The sequence below is a fragment of the Podarcis gaigeae genome (genome assembly GCF_964106915.1).
Source record: "Podarcis gaigeae genome assembly, chromosome: 16".
NCBI lineage: Eukaryota > Metazoa > Chordata > Lepidosauria > Squamata > Lacertidae > Podarcis > Podarcis gaigeae.
The window spans coordinates 980,433-992,095 of NC_139693.1; the positions used below are offsets into that span (position 1 = coordinate 980,433).

Here is an 11,663-nt window from a genome sequence, read left to right on the forward strand (position 1 = left end):
GGACAGATATAAAAACATACTGGAGCCGAGAATACCACACTGGCTATCCCCGCAGGAGTTAACAAGTGTTAAGAAAGTTAATATGGAAGAAGAGTGGGGGAAGTACGGGGAGATGGTCATTAACGAAGGGGGTAAATGGAAAATCAAACCATACGACCAGGTAAAAGCGCTCACACAGGGCTGGCTTCACTATTTTCAGATAAACGAGATGTTTAAAACAGAGGTGAAGGAAAGGGGATACGAGGAGAAAGAATCTATATTTCAAAAAGAGATAATAAATAGTGAATATAAAAACCTCTCCAAAATGTATAAAATCTTATTAGAGTGGCACACAAAGGATGAGGAGGTGAAGTCAGTGATGGTACAATGGGCTAGGGACTTCGGGTATAACATTCAAATGGAAGATTGGGAAAAACTCTGGAGGGAGAATATAAAATTTACGGCCTGTTCGTTACTGAAGGAAAATATCATGAAGATGCAGTACAGGTGGTATATGACGCCCGTTAAACTGGCCAAGATGTATAAGATAGACAACAAATGCTGGAAATGCAAACAAAAGGAAGGGACATTTTACCATCTATGGTGGGAGTGTAAGAAGGTTAAAAGTTTCTGGGAGGAAATATATAATGAACTGAAAAAGATCTTAGGTTATACCTTTGTTAAAAAACCAGAAGCATTCCTACTATGTATTATGGGAAAAGACATTAGGAGAAAGGACCACAAATTCTTTCAGTATGCGGTGACGGCAGCCAGAATAGTAGTAGCCCAGAGGTGGAAACAAGAAGAAACCCCAACGGTGGCAGATTGGAGAGGAAAACTGATAGAATATGCTGAGTTGGATAAGTTAACAGGGAAAATAAGGTTCCTAAAAGATCAAAACTTTATTGAAGACTGGGGGAAATTCATAGGATATCTGGAGAACAAATGTATGGTAAAAACAACGCTTGTGGGATTCAAAGAGGCTCTGTAAAGAACTAATAAGTATTGCTTAATAGAAATAATGTATCAAAGGGGTATGAATGGCAATGTGTAATTTGAAATGTGTATCTAAGATTTAAACACGAATGAAGGTTCAACGACGTCGAAGGAAGTCCTAAATGTATGCGAAAGGTTGAAATTTGGAAATAATGTATATATAAGGATATCAATAAAATTTTAAAATGCAAAAAAAAAAAAAAAGAGATTTCTCAGGAGACAGTTGAGGTGATCAGGCACTCCCATTTCTTTAAGAACTTGCCATAGTTTGCCGTGGTCGACACAGTCAAAGGCTTTTGCATAGTCAATGAAGCAGAAGTAGATGTCTTTCTGGAACTCTCTAGCTTTCTCCATAATCCAGTGCATGTTTGCAATTTGGTCTCTGGTCCCTCTGCCCCTTTGAAATCTAGCTTGCACTTCTGGGAGTTCTTGGTCCACATACTGCTTAAGCCTGCCTTGTAGAATTTTAAGCATAACCTTGCTAGCGTATGAAATGAGTCCAATTGTGCGGTAGTTGGAGCATTATTTGGCACTGCCAAACAGTTAAGGATCCCTAAGTACCCAGAAGTCTTAGAGAAAGTGATTGCAGCAATGTGCCATAGTAACCACAAGGGAAGGGAAGCTATATACCCAGTCTTGGAGCAAGAGGAGCACAAAGTCAGGGCGTTAAGATCTGTGTCTTCTGAGAGTTAAGCTTCCTACTTCAGATTCCTGTGCCAGCCAGGTAACAGTCTCTCACCCATTCCTTGGTCCAGCAAAGCGTTAGGTTGGTCCATGAGATGCTTGAGGAGCAAAGAGGGGGTCCCATTGCAGCTGTGAGCTAACTAACCATTGAAAATCTGAGGTTTAAGAATACTTAAACATATACCTATAGAGAGCCAGTATGGTGTAGCGGTTAGAGAGTTGGACTAGGACATGGGAGACAGGGCTGGGTGATATCAGGTTTTCAACATCGTGCTGTATCCCCAGGTAAACATCACAATATAGTGATGCATCACAATGTCTGAAAGGAGGGAGGAGGAAATAGGATGGGAAGAAGCAGCCAAGATACATCGCCCAGCCCTACTATCGGCCCCACACCCGGGGAGCACACAGAGAGAGGAGATTGCGAAGTCGGACAGGCTTGGCACTGTTCACACAAATGAGGAGTCCTGGCCCACATTGAAAACTGCAAGGCACTGGGTTGAAACCACCACTGCTCCTGCCACCGCCACTGCCTGGAATGCAGAGGGAAAAGGAAGGAGCCCTGGCCCCACCATCGCAAGGCACCGTGGTGAAGCTGCTGCTGCTCCTGTCGTTGCCAGAGCAAGGAATAAGGCAGCCCACCTGCTCAGCCAGAGAAGGCGGTCAAGGTGCTGGCCGGCCAGCTAGTAAGCCCCACCTGCAGTATACTGCCTTGGTCAAAAATCAGGTAATTGTCACAATGCTCTGGCTCTCAGACTTGTTCTGGACAATGTATCGATACATTGACAATAAAGATATTAATTAATCTTCCAGACCTACTGGGAGACCCAGCTTCAAATCCCCACTCAGTCCTGAAACTTACTGGGTGACCTTGGGCCACCTCACAGGGATGTGAAGATAAAATGGAGGGCAGACCCTCATACACCACCTTGGGCTCCTTGAAGACAAATGTGAGATATAAGTGCAACAAACAAATCTTTGGTGGTTCTTTCATTTTTTATTTTTTAATCCCCTCCCGAAAACAATAATTGGGAATACAGTCTTAGAAATGGATTTCTTTCACAAACTTTCTTACGAATATTCAAAATAGTGCCCAACACAATAATTTAATTACTACAGAAACTGATTGACAAGAATTACCACCCCTCTGTATCCTCTAATTGCCTGTGGCCTCTTTGAGATAAAGAGCTTTTATGGGATACGAGAAAAACTCAAGTTGTCCTATCCTAAGAGTACAGTATTCCTGGGACTAACAAGCACAATACAGATCAGCTGTGGGTTGCAAAAAAGGATTTATTCTTAGCACTTGACTCCATGGTTTTTTTGTCTATGAGAGCAGCCAAAACCTGAAGCTGTGCTGAAATCTTTGGTTCTTCTAACTTTATGGAGAGAGGCTTCCTTAGTGGGTGAATAATGTAACCCCGTAGTCCTGAGAACTGTTGTTGGCTCCTTCCAGTACATTGTTGTTTTGTAAGATGAGTTTGAAGCGAAGAGTACCTGGCCTTAATTTTTGGAAGACCATATACACATCTCTCTAGTTCCGGAATAACTAACTTATCTCAAAAGAGATTTTCATTGTCTTCGTCAAGACCTGTTCCCGCAAACAGGAGGAGGGTTATTACATTTTCTGGTAAACACAAGAGACAGATATATATTTAATTAAAATACACAACTGGCCAGAAAATTACTTCCATGAAAATATCCAAAACCTTAGAGCAGCAGCAAAAAACATTTCCAATAAAGTGATCAACCCACAGGTTCCTTCTGATGGAACAATCTGCCAGAGTTTGGAGCTCTCTCAGTTTCGTATGGTTCCAATCGTCCGTTTGCTGCCTCACTGCACCTTTCTCTCTAAGGAGCTCAGGGTGGTGTACATGGTTCTCTCCCAGCTCCTTTAATCTCTACAACAACCCTGTGAGGTAGGTCAGACTGAGGGGTAGTGACTGGCCCAAGGTCACACAGTGACCATCATGGCCGAGTGGGGATTCAAACCCTGACCTCCCAGGTCCCAGTCCAACACTCTAACCCAGCGGTTCTCAACCTGTGGGTCCCCAGATATTGTTGGACTACAACTCCCATCATCCCTGAGCTCTGGCCTTGCTAGCTAGGGGTGATGGGAGTTGTAGTTCAACAACATCTGGAGACCCACAGGTTGAGAAAGGCTGCTCTAACCACGACAGCATGCTGGCTCATTTCAGTGTGCATTTATCCCACAAAAGCTTGGTTCCATTTTGCCCAATTCCCCCCTTTTTTGCAAGCAAATTTCCAGAAAGAGCATTTGCTTTAGTATATTGATCCCCTGGATATATGCATTTTCCTGCACCATTTCCCCTAATAAACACACACACACACACACTGGCCATGCAGAAATTCTCAGAAGTATGAATGTTGGAGGACAGATGAGTTTCGGTTCACCTGCTGTCATCCCTTCTGCTGGGTCATGCAGCCAACTTGTCAGCTCTTATCTTCTTTGATCTGCTACCAAGAAACCCAGGGCCATCACTTCTGAGGGCTGGGGTGAAAGCGCCTCACTCAACTGCTGCTTCTGGCAGGGAAGTGAGACTTAAAGTGTCAAGCATGGGGGCTGAAGAGGAAACTTGTGGTTGGTTAGGAGGCCTGAAGGCAAGGCAGGAGGGGCTGAAGACTGGTGCAGAGAGGGAAGACCACACACAAGAACCTGTTTCAGCACTGGGGGAGGAAGGTGACAGAGAACAGAGGCAAGGATGGAAACCCACAGCACCCAGCTCATGCTTCTACTCGCCATTCTCCAATTCCCAGGTGAGCGGTGGAGAAAAGGGAGACAGGAATCTCATGGCCAGCCTAGCAAGACCTACCTCACCTGACAGAGGCTGGTTTCTGGATCCCAAGTGTCCCAAGTGGGGGGGGGGAGAATCCTGTTTCTTGCACTCAGGTCCTGCTTGGGTGCTGGTTTCCTTTGGGTCATCTGGTTGACTGGGCTAGTTGGACCCTCTTTGGCCATATCCAGCTGCTGCTGAAAGACCCTTCTGATGTTCTCGGGACCCAAAACAGTCAAGGGTGCTCCACATCTCCAGCACAAGTCCTTAGTGGAGTGATGGATCCCAATGGAAAGAGCTGGGGTGGTTAGAAGGTTGGACTAGAACCTGAGAGAGACCAGGGTTCGGACCCCCACTTGGCCATGAAGCTCCCTGGTTGGGACCAGTCACCATCTTTCAGCCTAGCCTACCTCAGAAGGTTGTGAAGTTAAAATGGGGAGGAGGGGAATCATGTACACCACGGAGACCAAGGAAATTATGGTAGCTCAGCTTGCCCAGCTGGCAGCCATTCTCCTGAAATTCAAGATCTCCCCCCCCCAAAAAAAACCACAGCAGCAGCAGCAGCAGCAGCAACTTTGTGAAATAGGAACCATTCTGTTGTTCCAAGGAAAGCCAACAGCCGTAAGTTCCAAGAAGGTTTTGACACCTTCAGATTTTAAGACTTTAAGAGAAGGATTTTCGCTTTCCATTGTAGGGAAGCAAAACTGCAGGGCTTACGCAAATGGAAAGGACACAGATAAGATGGAAAAAGCTAAAGGAATAGAAAAGAGAATCGTTAAAAAGAAATTAAGCTCTAATAGAATTAAAACAACATACAAAAGGGTTTATTAAAACACAGATAGTAAAAACAGCACATCAATATTTAAAGCTGTTTCCTTAAAAACAACACAAAAACCAGTCTATAGTATCTATAGCTTTTAATGTTTGATGTTTTATTGTGCTTTAAATATTTTGTTGGGAGCCGCCCAGAATGGCTGGGGCTATCCAGCCAGAAGGGCGGCATATAAATAATAAATAATTATTATAAATAATAAAATTATCATTGTTATTACAGTGGGGACATATGTTTTCTAGTTATTATTACTATTATTAATTACTGCTGGCATCCATTATCGCTATTACTTATTACTACTACTAGTAATTATTGCTATTAATAGTAATTATTACTAGTAATTGCTGTTACTAATAATTATTATTACTATTGTAGGAGTAGTTTGCTTCCTTTTTTAATAATAATTTTTATTAATTTTTACATATAAATTATCATTCATACAACAAAACTTCATTTCTTATACAATCTTTTTGGACTTCCATCAGCCCCTCTGATGGTCTTCCGTTCTTATCACTTATTCTGCATTTCTTAAATTCCTATTGCCTTTAATTATCTTAACTAACAGTCCCCCTCGTTACCTTTGTGTGTGTGCAATATTTCAAATAGTCCACCTTACAAAACTTCTCGCAAACCTACAAGCGTAATCTGATCATCACAATTACTTTCCAAATAGTCTGTAAATTTATGCCAGTCTTCTGTGAATCTCTGGTCCCACAGATTTCGAATCCTTCCTGTTAATTTATCTAATTCTACATAGTCCATCAGTTTCATCCTCCATTCTTCTTTTGTCGGTAATTCTTCTTGCTTCCAATTTTGTGCCAATAATATTCTTGCTGCCGTCACTGCATATAGAAATAATTTACAGTCCTTTCTTTTTATATCGTCTCCTACAATGCCAAGGAAAAATGCTTCTGGAGTAGTTGGCTTCCATTTCTTATTGACTTCAGGTGCTGCTCAATTTCCTGCGCAAGATCCCCCCAACCAGCTGCACGGGATTCTTGGTGGGTCAGTCTTGTTTTGCCTAAATGTACCCCCCCGGAAAAGAGTGGATGAGGTTGAATGGAAATTCACCCCCACAGGGGGTCAGCCGCTCCTGGTTGCCGAATTCGCCGAGGGGAAGCTGAGGAGACCACACCCAAGCAACAGTTTTGGACCACGGGTAGAAATGGTTGATGAGACCACGCTGAAGATGAAAGACCTGACGATGGCGGACTCTGGAGTGATGGATGCCCGCGTGAGGTTTGCTTCCTCAGCGATTGTGGAGTCCTTCTTCAACCTCATAGTCCATGGTAAGCGACTCTATCTTCTTTGCCTATCTCACAACCAAGTGAGGAGTTGGCCATCAAACTTTGGGTGTGCCACAGAGCGCAAACATCTATCGTTTTTATCCAACAGAGCCGGTGCCGTCGCCACAAATAAATCACCAGGTCATTTCCAGCACTGCCAAGCGATGTAATGTGACGCTGCATTGTCGGACGTCTGGAAAGTCAGATTTGCATTTTTCCTGGGGAAACACAAACCTACTCAGAACCTCAGAAGCTTTAGACTGGTATCGCCTCACCAACGACGACAAGGATCTTCACCTGTCATGGCGGCCAAACACCTCAGATTCCACTTTCACCTGCCTGGTCAGCAATCCAGTTGATCAGAAGAACATCTCGTTGGATGTGTTCAACATCTGTCAGGGTGAAGCTCAAGGTCAGTCAAATTCTAGCATGACCCTGTCACTGTTTTACAGGGTCTATTCTCTGGATTGTTGTTGTAATTAAAAAAAAACTTTTCAAACTTTATGTTATGCTTTAATATATTTTCTGTAAATTGCTTAGAGACACTTTATGGAGCAAACAGCTAATCAATAGTATTTATTTGGATTAGTTGACCCTTGAGGTACATCCCGATTCTACAATTCCATGATTCTATGAAAAACAATAATGATTCTGGGTGTCGTTCAAGAATGGTCCTACTCAGAGTAAACCCACTGAAGTCAATGGACATGACTAACAGAATAATAAAGTTGGAAGGGACCCCCAAGGACTCCCTATTTTCTTATTGTACCTCTTGTTCATCACAGAATCATAGAATTGCAGAGTTGGAAGGGGCACCAAGAGCTATCTAGTCTGGCCTCCTGCACTGCAAGAATCACAGCTAACAAACCCCTGGCAGATGGTCTTCCAACCTCTGTTTCAAAACCTCCAATGAAGGAGGGAGCCTGTTCCACTGTTGAATGGCTCTTACCACCAAAAAGTTCTTTGTAATATTTAATCAGAATTGCCTTTCTTGTAATTTGAGTCTGATTCCGGTCTTCCCCTCTGGAGAAGCAGGAAATAAGCTTGCTCCATCTTAGGCTCCATCATTTCACTGGGTGTACTCTGAGTAGAACTTTGCTGAATACAGCTAAATATGAATACCTTAAAGTTAGGAGTATATTATGTTAAATTGATGGGTTAAATATAATCCTCTGTTAGTTTTTTATCCGAGTGGGTCAGACACCCACCAAAATTAAGGTATCCCAGATATTTCTCCATAGCCCGGCACCCCAAGACACTTTAGCAAACCAGTTTAGTGGGTAGCCTCAAGACCTAGACTTTTAGCTGTGGAACTGCATCTTACTGGAAAACATTCAGTATATCGTACAATGTAATTCATTCCCTGTGCCTTATAGGGCTTCTTCTAAGGGCCATGGGACTGCATTTTTGTTTTAGTAGCAGCAGCAGCATTAACGTTGCTTAGATTTCTTATCCATCTTTGTCCATGAAGTCTGAGGACAGATAAAAGCGCACTATTAAAAACAGCTAAACCTGATTGCAGTCAGGAGAATAGGGTGCATCCTAAATTTACAAATTAACAGAACACTGTAAACAACTAAATACTTGGGCAGGATTTGAGTAACGCTTGCAGTGTACTAAAAACTAAGGTAAAAATGGATTATTTTGAGAAAAATAGAGAAAATGTATGATGCGGTTGTAAAAGATTGAAAATGGAAACCATGGAAGGGTGGAGGGAAATCTAACGATTCAGGGAATCCTAAATGTTGATGATTACATCTAATGTTTGAATTTAAATGTGTAGTTTAAAACTGAATAAAAAAGATTATATTAAAAAAATAGGGTGCGTCCTAAAATATCTATATTTCTGGTTTTGAAGACCATGCTTCACTGTCCTGGTCTATAACCACATTTTTACAAGAACGTAAGAGACAGATTTTTAAACCTGGTTTTAAGCTGAGCTGAAAGCCAAAAGTTACATTCAAGGTTATCGATTGCCTCTTTCCATTTAAAATAACTGAATTCTTTTACCCTTAAAATAAATAAATAAATAAATAAATGAAATCTATGCTAAACTAAGCCTCCCTTTTTGATGTTAAGCTGACTCTCCCACTAGCTGGGTCTGTGTACGTAAGGATAACTTCTTGCTCCAGGTCAGACATCCAGCCGGGGTACTGAGTCCTATCATTATTCCAGCTTCCCATTTCTAATTCTTTGACTCTCCCCACACCCCAAATGGTCACCAAACGCTTTCTTAGGAAAGGAAGGGGAGGGAATTAACATGAAAATGGTGTGTGTGTGGAGGGACTGGGGACAAGCTTTTAGGAGCCAAGACGAAAAGAGGGAGCCTCTCAAAATTGGTTTGAATTGTTAAGTGATATTAATAAGCCTTTTTATTTTTTAAAAATGGTGTGCCTGGGAGAGGGATTTATTGCTGTGCTGAAAAGTGAAAACTAAAAGATGAACTCTAAAGGGAGAAGTGAAAGAGGAGAAATGTGAGGTTTCATGAAGAGGGAGCAAGCTCTATAAAGGTCATTATTTTGGCAGCTGAAGGCTTTCCCAGCTGAATAAATGAATCTTTGCTACTAGCATTTACCGTATTTTTCCGTGTATAAGATGCCCCCATGTATAAGATGACCCCTATTTTTTGAGCCCAAAAATGAAGAAATAAATAATTGCAACATTCTGTGTATAAGAGGACCCCCAATTTTAAACTTATTTTTTGGGGGGCGAAATATAGTCTTATACACAGAAAAATACAATATGTGTTAGGGCTTTAGTCTTGTTTTTAACACATTTGCTGATTATGTGTTTTTAACGCTTTTTAATCATCTGATGTGTAAGTCTCCTTGAGACAGTGGTTTAGAAAGCAATGAATAAAAAATAGAAAGCAATAAGAAAAATAAAACACATTAATTTATTTTATACAAAGGTATACAATGCTTGATTGTAAGAAAAAAAAACTCTCAAAGTGGTTTACAGAAAGGATAAAACAAATTATCAATAAGAAAAAAAATAACAATAATTTAAGACTTTTGAAAAGTTGAGATAACAACAGACTAAAACTTGCATCAACTTTCTGGGCAAACGTATCTAAAGAAAAATGTTTTCCCCAGGCCCTGGAAAGAGTACAGTTGAATGCGCTTGCCTGATATCTTGTATTTGTTCTGTTATTAGTTATCTTAGGTGGAAGTTTCATTGAAACAATGGTTTACAAGATGATTGATAAAACAATAATAATAGTAAAAATAGCCAGGGCTGCCTCTAAGTTCTAGACAGAGTAGGTTCACTGAAAAGAGTAAGTCCAAATCAGTTATGGATGTTAACTTCAATGGATCTACTCTGAGTAAGATTAGCAATGGGCACTGTTTTGAATGCTTGGGCAAACAGCATTGTTTCAGTGAGAGCTCATTTTTTCCCCGCCGTCTCATCAGTATGTCAGATTGTGACAAGTAAATATAAGTTAACAGAATTAAGCAGCAGTTGGGTGAGAGACTATGGATAACAATTGTGGTGAGGGGCAAGGGTCTGAAAGTCCACCGTTCTCCATTTTGAAAGACCTCTTCCATCCATCTCCTCCCCCTCCTCCTCCCCTGCAGATGGATGTAGCTGCTTCTCCTGGGAGAGGACCGCCATGGCCGTGGGGCTGGGCCTCCAGGTTGCCACCATCATCTTGTTAAACGTTCTGGAAATGAATGTTGGAGACCAGTGTTGAGTCGGCTTAGAACCACAAACTGCTAACCTGGAGCCCATGGGTGCCCACCAGTAATTACTATGGTGGCCTCTGTAGTAGGTTTTGATAAATATCTCCTTTTTGAAAAGCCACAGGATATGAGGGACTGTTTGCTCTTCCTGCTTGCCGTGGCTCAGACTCTCTTACCACAACTCTGCCACGTTTGAGATCGGACCCCCCTGGCTACCCCCTTCCATTCCAGACAGAGGAGAGGCTCCAAGATCTTTCCTCTGAGCGCATTGTGGTGGCGGCTGAAATACATGCTTTTATTTCCATTGGAGGAGGTGGCTGATGCTCCTTATTAGCTGTGACAACCATTTTGTGCCACATCCCATATCCCACAGCAGCCATTTTGTGCTATACCCCGCACCCCACAGTAGCCATTTTGTAACTGGCAACTACAAAATTTCAAATCCACCCAACACCCAAAAATGTTTGGTGACCCTGGTGTGGTTGGTTGGAAAAGACACCCTCTTTGGTTTGCAAAGTAGCCACTGCTTGCCTACATTAAAGAGAGACCCTTTTCTCCCCACATGGCAAGGAACAACAAAGCTTCCCCTGTTGGGAACCTCCAGATTGCCTTTTAAAAGCATGCCTACTGAACAGGAATACCACATTGGATTGAAAACTTTCTCAAGTTTGTTACTGTATGAGATGGTGATGTTTAGTGGTTTTAGCCAACTGGTTGGTCCAGTAGGTGGGAGATAGTGGTGGTGGCGGCAGTTGGAGTCCAACCACACCTGGAGGGAACTTGGAGGAAAAGGTGAAACATAAATGCAACAGATAAATAAACCATGGCAAAGGTTTGAGACTCCTCCGATTCTTCATTCTTGAAAGCAAGGAGACAATATTTACCACCCCTTCAAAAATAATGAATAACAGAGGTTCCCTAGCAGTAACATTCTGAGCGATCACCATGCGTGTTAGCAGACAACAGCGGAAGTGGAGAAGATGCTGTCAGATCAATGTTCACTAGATAATCCCCCCCGCCCAGTTGGTTTCTGGCTTACATGTTTCACACCTCGGGTCTGATGCGACAAAAGGCAGAGAGATGTTTACCACAGTGGAAAGGATGACCAAAAGGTTCTCTTATATAGCAGCAAATGTGACACACATGAGAACATGATGGATTGGGACAATGGCCCATCAAGTCCATAGCTGTCAACGTTTCCCTTTTTTAAAGGGAGATTCCCTTATTCTGAATAAGATTCCTTGCAAGAAAAGGGAAAAGCTGACAGCTATGATCTAGTCCAGCACCCTCTTCTCACTGTGGCCAACAAGGTGCCCATTGTGGAAAACCCACAGAATAAATGGGATGAACCAGGACTGGAATGCAACTCTCCCCTCCTGCAGTCCCTGGCAGCCAATATTCAGAGGTG

At 42.3% G+C, this 11,663-nt stretch overlaps 1 protein-coding gene across 1 annotated transcript in view; it reads left to right on the top strand.

Annotated features, from left to right (window-relative positions):
- LOC310833221 (T-lymphocyte surface antigen Ly-9-like) overlaps positions 1–11,088 on the top strand; it is a 48,177-nt gene extending 37,089 nt beyond the window's left edge. The window contains exons 5-7 of the mRNA XM_083715750.1: positions 6,234–6,575; positions 6,682–6,984; positions 10,151–11,088. Coding sequence (XP_083571876.1) covers positions 6,234–6,575; positions 6,682–6,984; positions 10,151–10,266 — 761 coding nt within the window. The 3' untranslated portion in view covers positions 10,267–11,088. The remainder of the gene's footprint in view (positions 1–6,233; positions 6,576–6,681; positions 6,985–10,150) is intronic.
- Positions 11,089–11,663: the final 575 nt, after the last annotated feature.